Raw genomic sequence first — 15,500 nt, 5'->3', positions numbered from 1 at the left:
AAACATAAACATGTTCAAATCTATCCAAAATAGATTGTAAGAATTTTGTAACCACTCAGTCATTACCAATCACTTATTAATCAGCAAGGCATGTTCACTCACAGGGAATGAATTTTCTATTCATCATGAATCGATAACCCTACTGAAACAAATTTTAAATAAAAAGGAATATATATGTATGTATGTATGAATATGTAGGTACACACACACACACACACGTATATATAATAGCCCTAAATAATAACCAACAGCTTGTAATGTGCCTGAACATTTCAGAGCCTACCTCACATAAGAACAACATATTCATTGCTAGGGAAAAGGTTCAGTTTTTTGAATGATACGTTTATAATCTGTGGCTATAGATTTTGAAGCTAGTAGTTACCATTAGAAACATTAAGAGTCTGGGTTATGTGTTTCGATAACATTTGACAATCTATGCTTACTGATATTCTAGAATGATTCACTTCTTATCTACTCACATTCACTTTCCAGCATCCATTTTTCTCTTAAATAAGAACAATGGTATAACAAATGGTCAGGTTTTGTAGGTATACAGATGGTAGGATGCTCATTTTGTCATTAAAATAATGAATTTTATAATTTTGTAGCATTATCTTTTTATATATATAGTAAAATTGTTGATTATAAAAGCGATAGGTACTTGATGGAAAATATTTGGAAATATTGGAAAGCAGGAATAAGAAAATAACAACTACAAGCCTACCACCCAGAAAAAGAATACAAAACATAACATTTTGGTGATTTTTTTCCACACTACATATCCTTCCCTGCCCTCCTCTGACACACGTGCACACGCACGTGTACATCTGTATATTTTTTGTATTCATTCTGGGCCCACACTTGTACATTCTGTGACCTTTTGCAAGGTCAAAATAGTAACAATAACAATAAAATAAAAAAAATAATAAAACAATAATAACAATGTTTGTTGTAGGATTATAAAGATTAAATGGGGTAATAAATATGAGTGTCAGTCATAATATAAACTATGTCTATAGCTATGATTATGTTATTTTGAAAATATTTTAAAATTATCAAGTGTTTTTCACTTTGAAAGCCATAGTAGCCATTGCTAGTACTTGTATTATTTTCAGTAAGTCATCATAATACCTTTTTCCCCTCCTTTTATGATAATGGTGGTAAGTGGAACATCTAAAAAATATGTTCCATGCAAAATGGATCTTCACACAGGCTTATTTTGTCATTTTAGTTTGATTTTTGAGAAATGAGTTCAGCACATCTGCCAAATCCTTTTATAAGATGCTACATTCCTGTTTTTATTTTAGTGTATTTCATTTATGAAAAGCTCTTTTCTTCTCCACCCCTCCCCCAGGCAGTGAGGCCTCCTTCTCTATTCCTCCCCATCCTGAACTATAATGTTGCTGTACATTAAATCTTTAAAATAGAAAATGGGAACAAAAGTGGAAGGGATCTGTCACTTTCTTTTTTAAAAATTCCTTCTTTTGGTATATCTAGGTTAAAAAAAAAACCAAAAAAACACACACAACTGCCTTTCACAGTCTGAGAATATGCCATGGGATAAAGGACATTTTTTTCCCCACCAAATCTGAAATAACCGTCTTTTTTTCAGGGTGGGAAGCCGAAAGCCGGTTTGGGGAAGGGGGTGGGGGAGATGGAGTAAAGCAAATGAAGAAGAATCAGTTTGCGAACATATGTTAATATTTAGAGTCTTTTTTTTTTTTTAAGTGAACAGTTAACTAGTTAATGCTTTTTAAATTTTTTTTACAAACTGTCTTTGATACTGTGTTTTGTTTATTCCATCCCAGAAGAAGTTAGCGGTATACAGCAAGATGCAGGACTCTCTGGAAGTCACCCTTCCCAGCAAACAAGAGGAGGAGGAGGAGGAGGAGGAGGATGAGGAGGAGGAGGAGAAAGACCAGCCTGCCGAGATGGAGTACCTTAACTCTCGCTGTGTCCTTTTCACTTATTTCCAGGGAGACATTGGGTCAGTAGTGGATGAACACTTCTCAAGAGCTTTGGGCCAAGCCAGCACCCTTCATCAAGAATCTGCCATTTCAAAAAGCAAGATGGGGCTAACCCCCTTATGGCGAGGTAAGAATTCCAGAGCAGATGCTCTCCAGGCCACTGGCTGTGTTTCGCAACCGTCTGTACCAGGTTCCAGCTGGAGACCTGCCCCTGGAGGACGGATATCCACTCGCTTTTTAATTTTTAAGGACAGCAAGGAATTTCTTTCAGACAAACAGCTGGATCAGTTTTGTCACATGTGGAATGCAGGGTTGGAAAGGATGCAGTCACACCCCTTAAATTCCTCATGGAAAGTAGTGATGCAACCGGCCTGAGTTTATAGTGGCAGGACTGAGCTGCGAAGCACCATTCCTTAAGCCCCGATGGCCCAATTTGGATCTCTAAATAATGGGCGTGCCTGGATCAGCGTTTAAAAATTAGCTCTTGCTCATTCCACTAGGTGCTATGTGGTGACATAGCAGAGATCTGAGTCTGCCCCAGGAATACAGACTTTGAAAGCCTTCTGTGTTTGCTTGATGGCTTACTCTGTCCCACTCTGTTGTGATGTTAACTCTTTGTAGTGTACAAAACAGATATCAGTGACTGTATCTGCCTGATTTCTGCTTTTTTTTTTTTTAACCTCAGTAAAGCAAAGCAATAGATTGGGCTTCTTCTCCTTTATTTCCCTCTCCATAGAGGTCACAGAAGTGTGTTCAAATCTTATTTCTGACTCACAGAAAATGATCGGGTGACAACTTAATTGAGATAATTACAACATTAGAGAAAAAACAATCCATCATTCCAATGATCCTTTTAGAGAAATGCATTATGAACTTTTCTTCTGAACTCACCTGGTTCCAAGAAGAATCTAGTGAAATGGTTCTCAAAGTGTGGTCTCCAGGACTGGGAACATGAGCGTCGCAAGGGAACTTGTTAGATATGCAAATTCTTGGGCTAAGCCCCAGACCCACTGAATCAGCAACTCAGAGGTAGAGTAACCTATGTTTTAACCGGCCCTCCCAGGGATTCAGGTGCAGGCTCAGGTTTGATAGTTGTAGATCTAGTGCTGTGAAAATCACAGATTGCCACCTCCTAACTCAGACCTTTGAATCAGACAGAGGGTCCAGAAGGAGGCTCTGGGAGTTACTGTAACAAGTGCCCCAGGCTATCCTGTGATGAGGAAAGGCTGGACACCTGTGTTAGGGGCGGGTGAGAGGTGATGTGTGGCCGCTTCCTTCTCAGCATCAGTAGAAGGGTTCGTACTTGCCTGTCTGCCTGCTTTTCCTTCCCTTTCCTCCTCTTCTCCTCATTCTATCCTTTCACCATCCCTCCCTTCTTTTCTCCTTCCTTCTAGTAAATATGAAAATGTTAATATACACAGAGACTCTAAAGAGGAAGGTGGAATCCACACTCAAGTGACCTAGACCTCAACATAGGTGAATTGGGAAGCATATTGCTTACTTGATTAATAACTATGGACTTACCAAAGAAACTTAGTCATTCGAACACTAAGATGCTAATAGAACCAATGATGTCCTATTAGATAGCACATTGTGAATACTTTTTAAAACCATGGAGGGTGAAATTAGGAAAAGTTCAGTGACCTAGCTGGCTTTAATAAAGTGTTTGATATATCAATAATAAATGCTATCATGACAGCCAGTCCTGGGAAAGTGAGTGAAACTGTCAGTCACTCAGTTGTGTCTGACTTTATGCAACCCCGTGGACTATAGTCTGCCAGGTTCCTCTGTCCATGAAATTCTCCAGGCAAGAATACTGGAGTGGGATGCCATTCCCTTCTCCAGGGGAAAATGCAATGCCTAATTCTTTTAGCATACTGACATATGCAGCCCAGTGACCACTGAACTTGGAATATAGGAATGAAAGTTCCAAATTACAAATAGATGTAAGAGTGATTGTCTAAAGTATCATAACCAGAGTAGTTTTAAGTGAAGTGTTGCGTAAATGTAACAATGCTACAATTCATTGTTTTCCCATAATCTGCCTGACTTAATGGAGAGGACCTTTAGAAAGATGTCAAATTTTAGCATCGAAAGGGTGGATAATGGTAGTGTTTTTAGTATTATTAGAATTTTCTTGGCGTTATCTTGAATTTGGCCTACAAATCTGTCTCCTGTTTCATTCATTGACATTGACTTATGCAGCAGATATTTATTAAGGTCCTGCTATGTTCTAGGTAGTGGGAATATATCAGTGGACAGGAGAGTCTAAGCTTGTACACTCATGAAGCTTTCTAGTAGAAGAGACAGAAGTAAATATATCAATATATTGAGATGCAAGGTATTGTTTTACCTTGTTTTATTTAGGGTGACAATAGATGGTCTAAGATTTTTATTTCAGTACATACCCAAAGTAAATAAGAGTGCTTCTCATCACACAGATGTCTAGAGGAAGATTACTGAAGACAGTGCAAAGGATCTGAGGAAGGACTGAACTTGAATGTTCAATGAGAAATCAAAATGCTGGTGTAAGTGGAGTGAAAGGAAAAGGTGTAGGTAGAGACCAGAATTTTTAGAGCTTTGTAAGTTAGTTTATCAGAATAGCACAGGCAAGCATAGCATGCTTTTCAATCTTCATCTCTCCCTCTTCAGCTAAGACTATATGTGTCCTGTTTAGTTATCTCACATCATTTCCCCAATACTCAGGATAATGCACTTCTATATGAAAAATATGGAATATAAATTGAATGATCAAGTAATTAAATTAAATGAACCAAATTCATACTATGTACCCAGGATAAGAAAACAAAAAAGTCCTTAATAGAGAATTTATAGTAATAAGTTGTAAGAAATCTTTGGGTACAGTTTTATTTATAAAATAAGGGACTTGAATTAAGGGATTGTTGTGTTTCTCCATGAAGTTGTGATTTCAAATGTATTACTTACTATCCAATTATAAATAAAACTTTGTCATAGTTGTGAATTGGTGTTTTTAGTTAAGTGTACATAAGTTGAATAAGATTCATAGGAAATTTCCAACATAAAATTAAGAATTTGGTGACTATGTTATAGAAAAATGTAATAGGGATTCCCATATCTGGTGAAGAGAGTTGCTTCAAACATTAACTGCCAAAGCAACACCAGTTTGCATAATGCTGTCTTTGGTTGGATTATGTTTGTTTGGGGTTCAAAATTGGACCTTATTATTGCTTGGTGGCAATGTTATCCTCGATGCTCAAAGTATCTCTGAGAGTAGCTTCAACTATAATATGTGTGTATTATTACTCATCTCCTATTGTTGTTGTAAAGATTTTTTGATGATATATATGAATAATTTAGCATAGGGCTTGATGCAAGGCATTAACTGAAGGTCAGATGACTTTTCTCTCTCAAGTAAGTTTTCACTCATTTGGCACACAGAAAACCAACCTTCTGTCTTTATTCAGAAACATTGTTTTCTGGAAGTTTGTATTCCTGACAAAAAGCACAGTGTCTTGAACATACTAGATACGGAAGGCTATTGACAATTTTGATGGCCATGGCAGTAATACTTTATGAGGAGCTGTTGACCAGCTGTATTAAATTAAAGGGTCTAATTTATGGCATGAGGTTTTTTTTTTTACAGTGCTACACAAGTGCTGTAGTGCTTCAAAGGAATTTAAAATTGAATTGTGTTTGATTGCCGAATATATTTCCACAGTAAATCTTCAGGCAAGTGATAGAGTGTCAGCTAATGATGGAATCGTGGTCATACTTTGAGCTTGTATCTTGATGGACTTAGGAAAGTCCTCTCTAGATGTTTTGTGACTTTTCCTGTCCTTTCCAAAGGAAATATTTGTCCTTTATTAGGCACAACATCACATGAACTACCTCTTCTCCCACTATATCTTCTAATGGATTATATAGGGCTTCTCAGTTAAGAAAACCTAATGAATCTGATTGTCTCATCCCATCCAAATAGAAACATCAACTTCAAATATATCTATTCCCTGATTTCAGTGCTTAAGTTTTATTACAGAAAGTGTGTATGTGTGTGTTTGTGTGTGTAGGAAAAGGGAGTAGTTAAGTCAAGACATAGCCAAATAGATCACTGACTTAAAAACTATGCTGAATGGTAAACTTGATATTATTTTTTCTTTTTATGATTGCAAAGTAAATATATTCTGCATAATTGATCTACACAGTATCTTCTTGGAGCAACGTTCTCATAAGAAAGATCTCTCAAAATGAGCACTAAACTCAGAGAGCAAAAATAAAGAAGGGGAAGGAGGGCCTGTCTCTTGGGTCAGCTGACACAGGGAAGGAGAGAGTTGAGCAGCCTCTCCAGGAGGCCATTGGAAGTGATTACTGTGGGGAAGTTTAAAATAAACACTTTGGAGAAAATTGAGGCCTGGTTTATCTCAGTTACTTGCCTTCAGGGATTATGGGCATCTGATAGCACCCCATGAAATTCTCATTTTAGAGTCACAAGGACTATTTTAAGCAACTCTAGAACAAAATAAGTGGAGTTCAATCTTTGTACATAATAGTAATGCTTAATTACTGAGTGACAGGTAACACTGGAACACATATCAGTTCACCTCTGACCACAAAATTTATTTTTATAGAAAGTAGAACAAGAGGAAGAAAATTGTAGACTGAGAATGGAGAAACATTGCTTTTCACTAAGGTTAATTAAAAAGGTAAATATTATCTTTTAGCATGGATGTTTTCAGTCAGTATTAACTCAAAGCATATGTTTTCTGGAAATTTTTAAGATCTTCAGTTCAGTTCAGTCGCTCAGTAGTGTCCAAGTCTTTGTGACCCCATGAATCACAGCATGCCAGGCCTCCCTGTCCATCACCAACTCCCCAAGTTTACTCAAACTCATGTCCATCAAGTTGGTGATGCCATCCAGCCATCTCGTCCTCTGTCATCCCCTTCTCCTCCTGCCCCCAATCCCTCCCAGCATCAGAGTCTTTTCCAATGAGTCAACTCTTTGCATCAGGTGATCAAAGTATTGGAGTTTCAGCTTCAACATCAGTCCTTCCAATGAACACCCAGGACTGATCTCCTTTAGAATGGACTGGTTGGATCTCCTTGCAGTCCAAGGGACTCTCAAGAGTCTTCTCCAACACTACAGTTCAAAAGCATCAATTCTTCAGTGCTCAGCTTTCTTCACAGTCCAACTCTCACATCCATACATGACCACTGGAAAAACCATAGTCTTGACTAGACGGACCTTTGTTGGCAAAGTAATGTCTCTGCTTTTGAATATGCTATCTAGGTTGGTCATAACTTTCCTTCCAAGGAGTAAGCGTCTTTTAATTTCATGGCTGCAGTCACCATCTGCAGTGATTTTGGAGCCCAGAAAAATAAAGTCTGACACTGTTTCCACTGTTTCCCCATCTATTTGCCATGAAGTGATGGGACCAGATGCAATGATCTTAGTTTTCTGAATGTTGAGCTTTAAGCCAACTTTTTCACTCTCCTCTTTCACTTTCGTCAAAAGGCTTTTTAGTTCCTCTTCACTTGCTGCCATAAGGGTGGTGTCATCTGCATATCTGAGGTTATTGATATTTCTCCTGGCAATCTTCATTCCAGCTTCTGCTTCCTCCAGCCCAGCATTTCTCATGATGTACTCTGCATATAAGTTAAATAAGCAGGGTGACAATATACAGCCTTGACATACTCCTTTTCCTATTTGGAACCAGTCTGTTGTTCCATGTCCAGTTCTAACTGTTGCTTCCTGACCTTTTAAGATCTTAGAAACCCATTTTTCATTTTAATATAGTCTTCATTTTTGGTGGCTCAGACAATAAAGAATCTGTCTGCAATGCCAGAGACCTGGGTTCGATCCCTCGGTTGTGTAGATCCCCTGGAGAAGGGAATGGCTGTTCACTCCAGTAATCTTGCATGGAGAATTCTATGGACAGAGGAGTCTGGCGGTCCCCAGTCCATGGGGTCACAAAGAGTCGGACATGACTGAAGGGCTAATACTTTTACTTTCTTTTTTTCCCAAAATTAATAAAATATTTTTTTAAATTGTTTAATTTTCTCTTGCATAAAATATTTACCTTTAGATTTTTTTCAGAGAAACTGAATGTTAATGTAAAACATATCCCAGCTACTGTGAAATTGAAAAGTACCATGTTAAGCTCTTTTATGTCTCTCAGACATATTTCTGTTAAAAATCACACCAGTGAGATTACTGGGTATGCATTGGGTAGGTTTATTAGACAATTTATTTTTTTTCCTTTTTGTTGTTTAGAAATAGGGTATGTATGTTTGTGTGTATTTTCTAATCCCAAATGCAAACTGAACCAAAGTATATCTAGACATTTTGTACGCGTTAGACTCAGTGTGAACGTCATCCAAATACTGTCATTGAGCCCAAAGTCACCATAGAGTGTTAATATCACATAGTTCTGAATTGCTGAAAAGTAATATTGCGTGGAAATACTGTGTGCAGTTTTTCATAAGCTTTTTCATCCAAAAAATGTGGCTGTGATTAAATACTTGTAAGCAAAGAGTCATGTAATGAAAAAAATTTACATACATATGAAATAAGCATACTGATTCCCAGGCATGAAACAAAGAATATCATCTGTTTCTTTGTATCAAGAATTTCTTTTTAAACAATCAAGATACCAGATAGTGATTTTGAAATGTAGACTTGCCTATAAACATATTTTCAATTCAATATCTTTTCATTTATTTGTAGAATGCAACATTATTTTTTCAAAACACTGCATTGATCTCTGCAAACTTTATGTTAATCTCAGGAGACACACTGACTGGCAAAGTACTAAAGTTGCTTCTAATTTGATTTTTCCCTGGCACATTCTAAAGCTTTGTTCAGCCTTTATGGGGTGTGTTTTTTAGAACAGACTTCTACTTTCAATGATAACATGTTCACTAATCACAATACAATATGTAATAAATAGGATAATATTTTTGTAAGGAATTTTTTCATTATTTATATTTCTTCATGCATATCCAAAATGTGTAAACATCTGTACCATATATTAGGTCCATGGACATGAATGAAAGAAACAAAAGGAAAGCATCCAGGAAAATGGCATATACTCTCTGTGCTTTTGACATTTTAACGGGAGATATTAATAAGGAGAACTCTATCTCTGGCACACACCTGTGGGTTGAGTTCAGCTGTTATTATGGGATTCTGGTCCCACAAGAGATAAAACTTATGAGCAGAATGAAGCGTTTGGTACCAAAGATTGGATCTCTGAGAGCAAAGGAGCAGGTCGGTGGCGGCAAAGCTGCACTATGTAATATAAGAAGCCTCTACAAGCTCTTTCATGAGTTTTTTTTTTTTTTTAAACTTTACATAATTGTATTAGTTTTGCCAAATGTGATCTATTTAGGCATTGTCCTCCTCTGACATATGAAACCTGGGTGCCAATGACAAGAAGGAAAATTGTGTAAGGTGTAGGAAGAAAATTCAATTTGCGTTACATGACGGCAGTGCTAAGTCACTTCAGTCATTTCCGACTGTTTGCGACCCCATGGACTGTAGCCTGCCAGGCTCCTCTATCCATGGGATTCTCCAGGCAAGAATACCCAGAGTGGGTTGCCATGCCCTCCTCCAGGGGATCTTCCTGACCCAGGGATTGAACCCATGTCGCTTGTGTCTCTTGCATTGGCAGGCAGGTTCTTTACTACCAGTGCCACCCAGGAAGAGGATATATGATGGACATTTGTAGAATATTTCTATGAGTTTTGAACTTTAAATGTTGACTGCTTTCACTGTGAGTATGATAGAAATATTCTTGAAATTGAATTTTCTTCCTACACCTTACACAATTTTCCTTCTTGTCATTGGCACCCAGGTTTCATATGTCAGAGGAGGACAGTGCCTAAATAGATCACATTTGCCCAATGCCAGTAGGCTTGACTCTAAGTGCTATTTTCTAATAGATTGTGATTGTGATAAAACTAAGTCATCCAAGTAAAACTTTGCCAGGTTTGCTGGAAGCTTTGAAGAATAGTTTGCTTTTCATCCTTTGCCTCTACAAGATCATCATCATTTATGTTTCCTCAAGGATTTGAGATCCAAGGAGATTCTGGGCAGGGGCTGGGGGGAGACTTGAATTGAGACACTGAAAAGTTGTCTATCTGTGGATGGGGTGGATGATAGCTCTGCGGTGAGGCTGACGGGGAGAGAGAGGAAGAGCTTACAGTGTAGTGACTTAGCCTTTAGTGAAGCTAAAGAAAGAAAATATTTGAAACAACCCAGTGATATCCTAACTATGTTCATCAAAGTACATATATGGAAGTTGAGTCAAGTTACTTAAAATTTCCCTGAGGTTAAAAAAAAAAAAAAAAAAACTATGTCCTGAAAGTTTATGAAGAATGTGGACATGTCTGACATGTCCATGTTCTTACTTCAGAAACTTTTATTTCACATAAACTTTTTCATATAAACTTATTTCACAGTACTTCTTGGGATATCCTTCATTTCATGGAGATATCTAGCAAGGTTCTTTTATGTGGAGCCCAGTATAAAAATGCTGTTGTACTGTACATGCATAACTAATGTACTAACAACCTTATCTTTATAGATAGAAATAATCCATAGGACATGTCACAGAATGGTTAGAAGCATGGGGCCAGAAGATATTTGGAATTAAATGAGCTCAAATGCCTTATATTTGATTGGAAGACACTAAGCCACAAACAAGGCAACAGATCACTTTGGGTCCTACAATAAGAGAGGATGACTGCTGGATACCAGCTCTCGACCTGGGCTCTCCAGACTCCCAGGCCAGGGCTTGCTCAGTTACCTGTGCTGGACGCAACAGGCTACGGCTGGAGTAGCTATTTCTCTAAACACAGATCTTACCATAACCCTTCCTAGGAACTATACTCCATAAAAATTAATTTAAAAAGTAAAAACAAAACTCTTTTTAAGCTCACTGGACCTCCTCAGGATAGTACCCATATTTAGTGCATGGCTTGTAAGGCTATGAAAAGCCAACCTAGGCAGTATATTAAAAAGCAGAGACATTACTTTGCCAACAAAGGTCCATCTAGTCAAAGCTATGGTTTTTCCAGTAGTCATGTATGGATTTGAGAATTGGACTATAAAGGAAGCTGAGCACTGAAGAATTGATGCTTTTGAACTATGGTGTTGGAGAAGACTCTTGCGAGTCCCTTAGACTGCAAGAAGATCCAACCCGTCCATCCTAAAGGAAATCAGTGTTGATTGTTCATTGGAAGGACTGATGCTGAAGCTGAAGCTCCAAAACTTTGGCCATCTGATGCAAAGAACTGACTCATTTGAAAAGACCCTGATGCTGGGAAAGATTGAAGGCAGAAGAAGAGAAGGACAGAGAATGAGATGGCTGGATGGCATCACCAGCTCAATGGACATGAGTTTGAGCAAACTCCAGGAGTTGGTGATGGACAGGGAGGCCTGGCATGCTGCAGTCCCTGGGGTCATAAAGAGTCGGACACGACTGAGCAACTGAACTGAACTGAACTGTAAGGCCATACCCATCTGGGTCCTTCTTGGACCGTAGTATGTTTGCCACCATCTGCCCACTGAGTCCTTTTTTGATTCCTCAAATGCTGCTTTGTGCAAGTATGTGTATTTTGGCCTTTCTCCACACACTTTTTCATTAGCCTAAAACACTCTTCCCTAACTCTTCATATGGCTAGCCCTCCTGACCCTTTTGTGCTGTTACTTTCTAAGCCAGTTTCAATGCCCTGTCTGTGTATTTCCCCTCCTGAGAGCACAATCTAAGTTACATTGCTCATGTCTATATATTTCTCTGTTCCCTTCCAGATGTGACTGAAGATGGCATCTGTCCAATCATCCCTAGTCACCCAATGTTTCACACATAGTAGGACATCTATAAATATGTCATGAACTTTGAGTGGATAAATTGAAGCAAAGCTTGGAATTGTTCTCTCTCTTGCTTATTTATCTCCAAGTGCTATTTTTTGATAACATTCCCCCCTTCTCAATATCTCCTCCAATCCATAACCCACCTGAATCTCCTCCACTCATGATTTCCACAGAATTTTCACCAAATTCGAGGTGTTCAGGTTATAGTTACAAGTGTGCTGACTTGTGGCAGGCACAGTTGTGATGAGTGACAGCCATTCCTTGCCTCAGCTTCTACATCTCTAAAATGCGGATAATAACAGTAACTACCTCATAAGTTTGGAGTGTGGACCCAATGAGATCAACCCATGAAAAGCTCCTGGCCTTGTATCCAGTACTGGGTCACTGACATTAAATGTAAACTATTATTATTTTCAGTCTAGAAACTCCCAGACCTCTACAGAAAAACTAAATGGGAATACATCTTTCTTGATGTAAAGTGAGTGCTGGCAAGTATCCTTAAGTATGATCTTACTTCCCTTTGTTTTGGCATTAAAATGGTTAGTTTGAGTGAAAATTGTATTTGCCTTTAAAAGAAGTTGGTAAACATCATTTGCAATCTACCTGAATCATGTCCATGGCATAACCTTTTTTTTTAACCTTTGATGTATGTACCCGTGACCTCTGCTCAGACCTAACTGCATTAACACACACAGGAGAAAGCGAAGTTTTCCAGTCCTAGACTCGTCCACCTAGACAGTGACCGCCTAAACTAAGCCAGCAACACTAGGGACTCATTCATCATCTGGGCCCCTGCGCATTGGCTTGGCGTGAAGAAACCTGTGTCTGGTATCATTACCTGGTATCATTCACCTCCGTGTGGGGAGAAAAAGAGTGCATACTCATTAGCTTGCTTGAGAATACTGGACAAGTAGAGGCAAGTCTATCCCAGAACTGAATCTTATGTAAATAATGTTATTTTTCTGTCTTCTCAGACAGCTCAGCTCTCTCAAGCCAGCGGACTAGTTTCCCGACTTCCTTTTGGACCAGCTCTTACCAGCCCCCACCCACACCCTGTCTGGGGGGCGTTCATCCTGACTTCCAGGTCACTGCACCCCCGGGCAACTTTACGGCCGCCGACCCCAGCCCCTGGCCGGGACACGGGCTGCATCAGACTGGCTCTGCCCCTCCACCTCCAGTGTCGGAGTCCTGGCACTACCCGCTGGCATCTCAGGTGAGCCCGTCCTACGGGCACGTCCACGACGTGTACATGCGGCACCACCCCCCGCACGTGCATCACCGCCACCACCACCACCACCACCACCATCACCACCACCCTCCTGCGGGCTCCGCCCTGGATCCACCTTACGGGCCGCTGCTGATGCCCTCCGTACGTGCGGCCAGGATTGCCGCGCCCCCGTGTGACATCACAAAGACAGATCCAACGACAGTCACCACCGCTACCTCAGCGTGGGCCGGAGCCTTTCACGGAACCGTGGACTTAGTGCCTAGTGTGGGCTTTGATGCAGGTGAGCCCGGCGATTTCCTCCTTTCTATAGAACGAAGAAAAATGCCTGAGACGAATCACTGAGAATGGAGGGTGTTTTAAACATTATGAAGTATTTTTTTTTTCTCTTACAAGGAAAGTTAAGCTTTGTCCATATGGTTTTCAATTCACCGTTTTGCAAGAATTCCTGCATTCCTGCAGAAACTGGTGTGACTACCTGAGAGAGGTCTCAGAGCTTTTCTCCCATTTCTTAAGCTAGTAATCTGTGTATTTGAATTGGAATCTCTGGTACCTTATGTTTACAAAGATTTAAGCACATTGGTTAAATCTCCCATGTCTCCATACTCTCTAAGGGTGATGTGTAATGCCTGACAATTCAGATCTAGTATGTTTCAGTAATTTTCCCTTCTCCCTTTTTGTCAGATCTTATTTATGATTTATAAACCAAACTACTTTCTGAAATGCAATTCATGGAATATAATCATGGTCTTTGAAAAGAACTAGGAAATAAATTTTAAAGGAATGGATTTCTCTTCTCTTCCTACCCCTTTCGTTCCTCTTCATTTGTCTTTTGTTATTTCCCTCCTTCCTTCCCTTCTTTCCTTCCTCTTCCTCCTCTTTCCTTTCTCCCTCTCTCTTATTTTAAAGCATCAAACTTAAGACACTACTCCAAAATTTATATTTAACAGATTTGGGGAAAAAATAACAGTAAGGGAAATATTTCTTCAAAGGACATTCAGCTCCTCTCTGGAATTCACTAGGTCTGAAAACCATGGTGTTAAATGCTTGAGCTTGGTTTTTTGAACAGACTACTTATATTAATAGTGTTATTTGTTCCAAGTTCAGAAAAATCACAAACATCAGAGGCTAAAAAACAAATCAAGTCAGTGATTATATCCCCAGAAACTACATTCTAAAGATAGCCACCACCACCTCTAATCCCAGGTTCTTTTCTGAGAATCCTTGTGAAAAATTAGGGCTTTCTTTCCAGAGGTTTAAGGAAACACACTTTTAAATTTTTTATAAGTTTTAATTATTTCCTTATTTTCCCTGGAAATGAGAAAACTCACTCTTTTCATAGTGTTCCTTAGTTTTCCTCTTAGTGGTGTTGTTCAGTCACTGAGTCATGTCTGACTCTTTGCGACACTATGGACTGCAGCATGTAAGTTCCTCTGTCCTCCACTACCTCTCTGAGTTTCCTCAAATTCTTGTCCATTGAGTCAGTTATGCTAACCATATCATCTGCCACCCCCTACTCCTTTTGCCTTTGATCTTCACATCATAGGGTCTTTTCCAGTGTGTCAGCTCTTCCCACCAAGTAGCCAAAATATTGGAACCTTCAGCATCAGTCCTTCCTTATTCTTCATGTGTTGTTCAGTTGCTCAGTCATGTCCAACTCTTTGTGACTCCATGAACTGCAGCACACCAAGCTTTCCTGTCCTTTACTATCTCCTAGAGTTTGCTCAAACTCATATCCATTGAGTCAGTGATACTATTTAACCATCTCTGCTGCCTCCTTCTCCTCTTGTGCTGCATCTTTCAGATCATCAGAGTCTTTTCCAATGGGTTGGCTCTTTGCATCAGGTGGCAAAAGTGTTAGAACTTCAGCTTCAGCATCGGTCCTTCCAATGAGTATTCAGGGTTGATTTTCTTTAGGATTGACTGGCTTGAACTCCTTGCAGTCCAAGGGACTCTAAATTCTTCTCCAGCACAACAATTTGAAAGGATCAATTCTTTGGCACTCAGTCTTCTTTATGGTCTGGGCTTCCCAGGGAGCACTAGTCATAAAGAACCTGCCTGCCAATGCTGGAGACATAAAAGACAGGTTTGATCCCTGGATTGGGAAGATACCCTGAAGGAGGAAATGGCAATACACTCCAGTATTCTTGCCTAAAGAATTTCATGGACAGAGGAGCTTGGCAGGCTATAGGATCACAAAGAGTAGGACAAGACTGAAACGACTTAGCACAGCACACACTTCTTTATGGTTCAACACTCACATCTAATCTGTACATGACTACTGGAAAAACCATAACCTTGATATATGGACCTTTGTTGGCAAAGTGATGTCTCTGCCTAGATTTTTGATATGTTGTCTAGATTTGTCATAGCTTTTCTTACAAGGAGCAAGTGTTTTTGAATTTCATCACTGCAGTCACTCTCCACAGTGATTTTGGAGCCCAAGAAAAACAAT

At 39.3% G+C, this 15,500-nt stretch overlaps 1 protein-coding gene across 5 annotated transcripts in view; it reads left to right on the top strand.

Annotated features, from left to right (window-relative positions):
* Window positions 1–15,500, top strand: part of VGLL3 (vestigial like family member 3) — a 59,033-nt gene that overhangs the window by 10,600 nt on the left and 32,933 nt on the right. For 2 of the 5 annotated variants that reach the window (XM_005201174.5, XM_024992495.2), the window contains exons 2-3: window positions 1,809–2,094; window positions 12,795–13,328. In XM_005201174.5, the coding sequence (XP_005201231.1) occupies window positions 1,809–2,094; window positions 12,795–13,328 (820 nt within the window). The remainder of the gene's footprint in view (window positions 1–1,808; window positions 2,095–12,794; window positions 13,329–15,500) is intronic. The other 3 variants (XM_024992498.2, NM_001191130.2, XM_015468734.3) reach the window with 2 other exon arrangements.

This window comes from Bos taurus, chromosome 1 (genome assembly GCF_002263795.3).
Source record: "Bos taurus isolate L1 Dominette 01449 registration number 42190680 breed Hereford chromosome 1, ARS-UCD2.0, whole genome shotgun sequence".
NCBI lineage: Eukaryota > Metazoa > Chordata > Mammalia > Artiodactyla > Bovidae > Bos > Bos taurus.
Note: the sequence above shows the minus strand (reverse complement) of the source record. Positions and strands in the feature narration are given on the sequence as shown.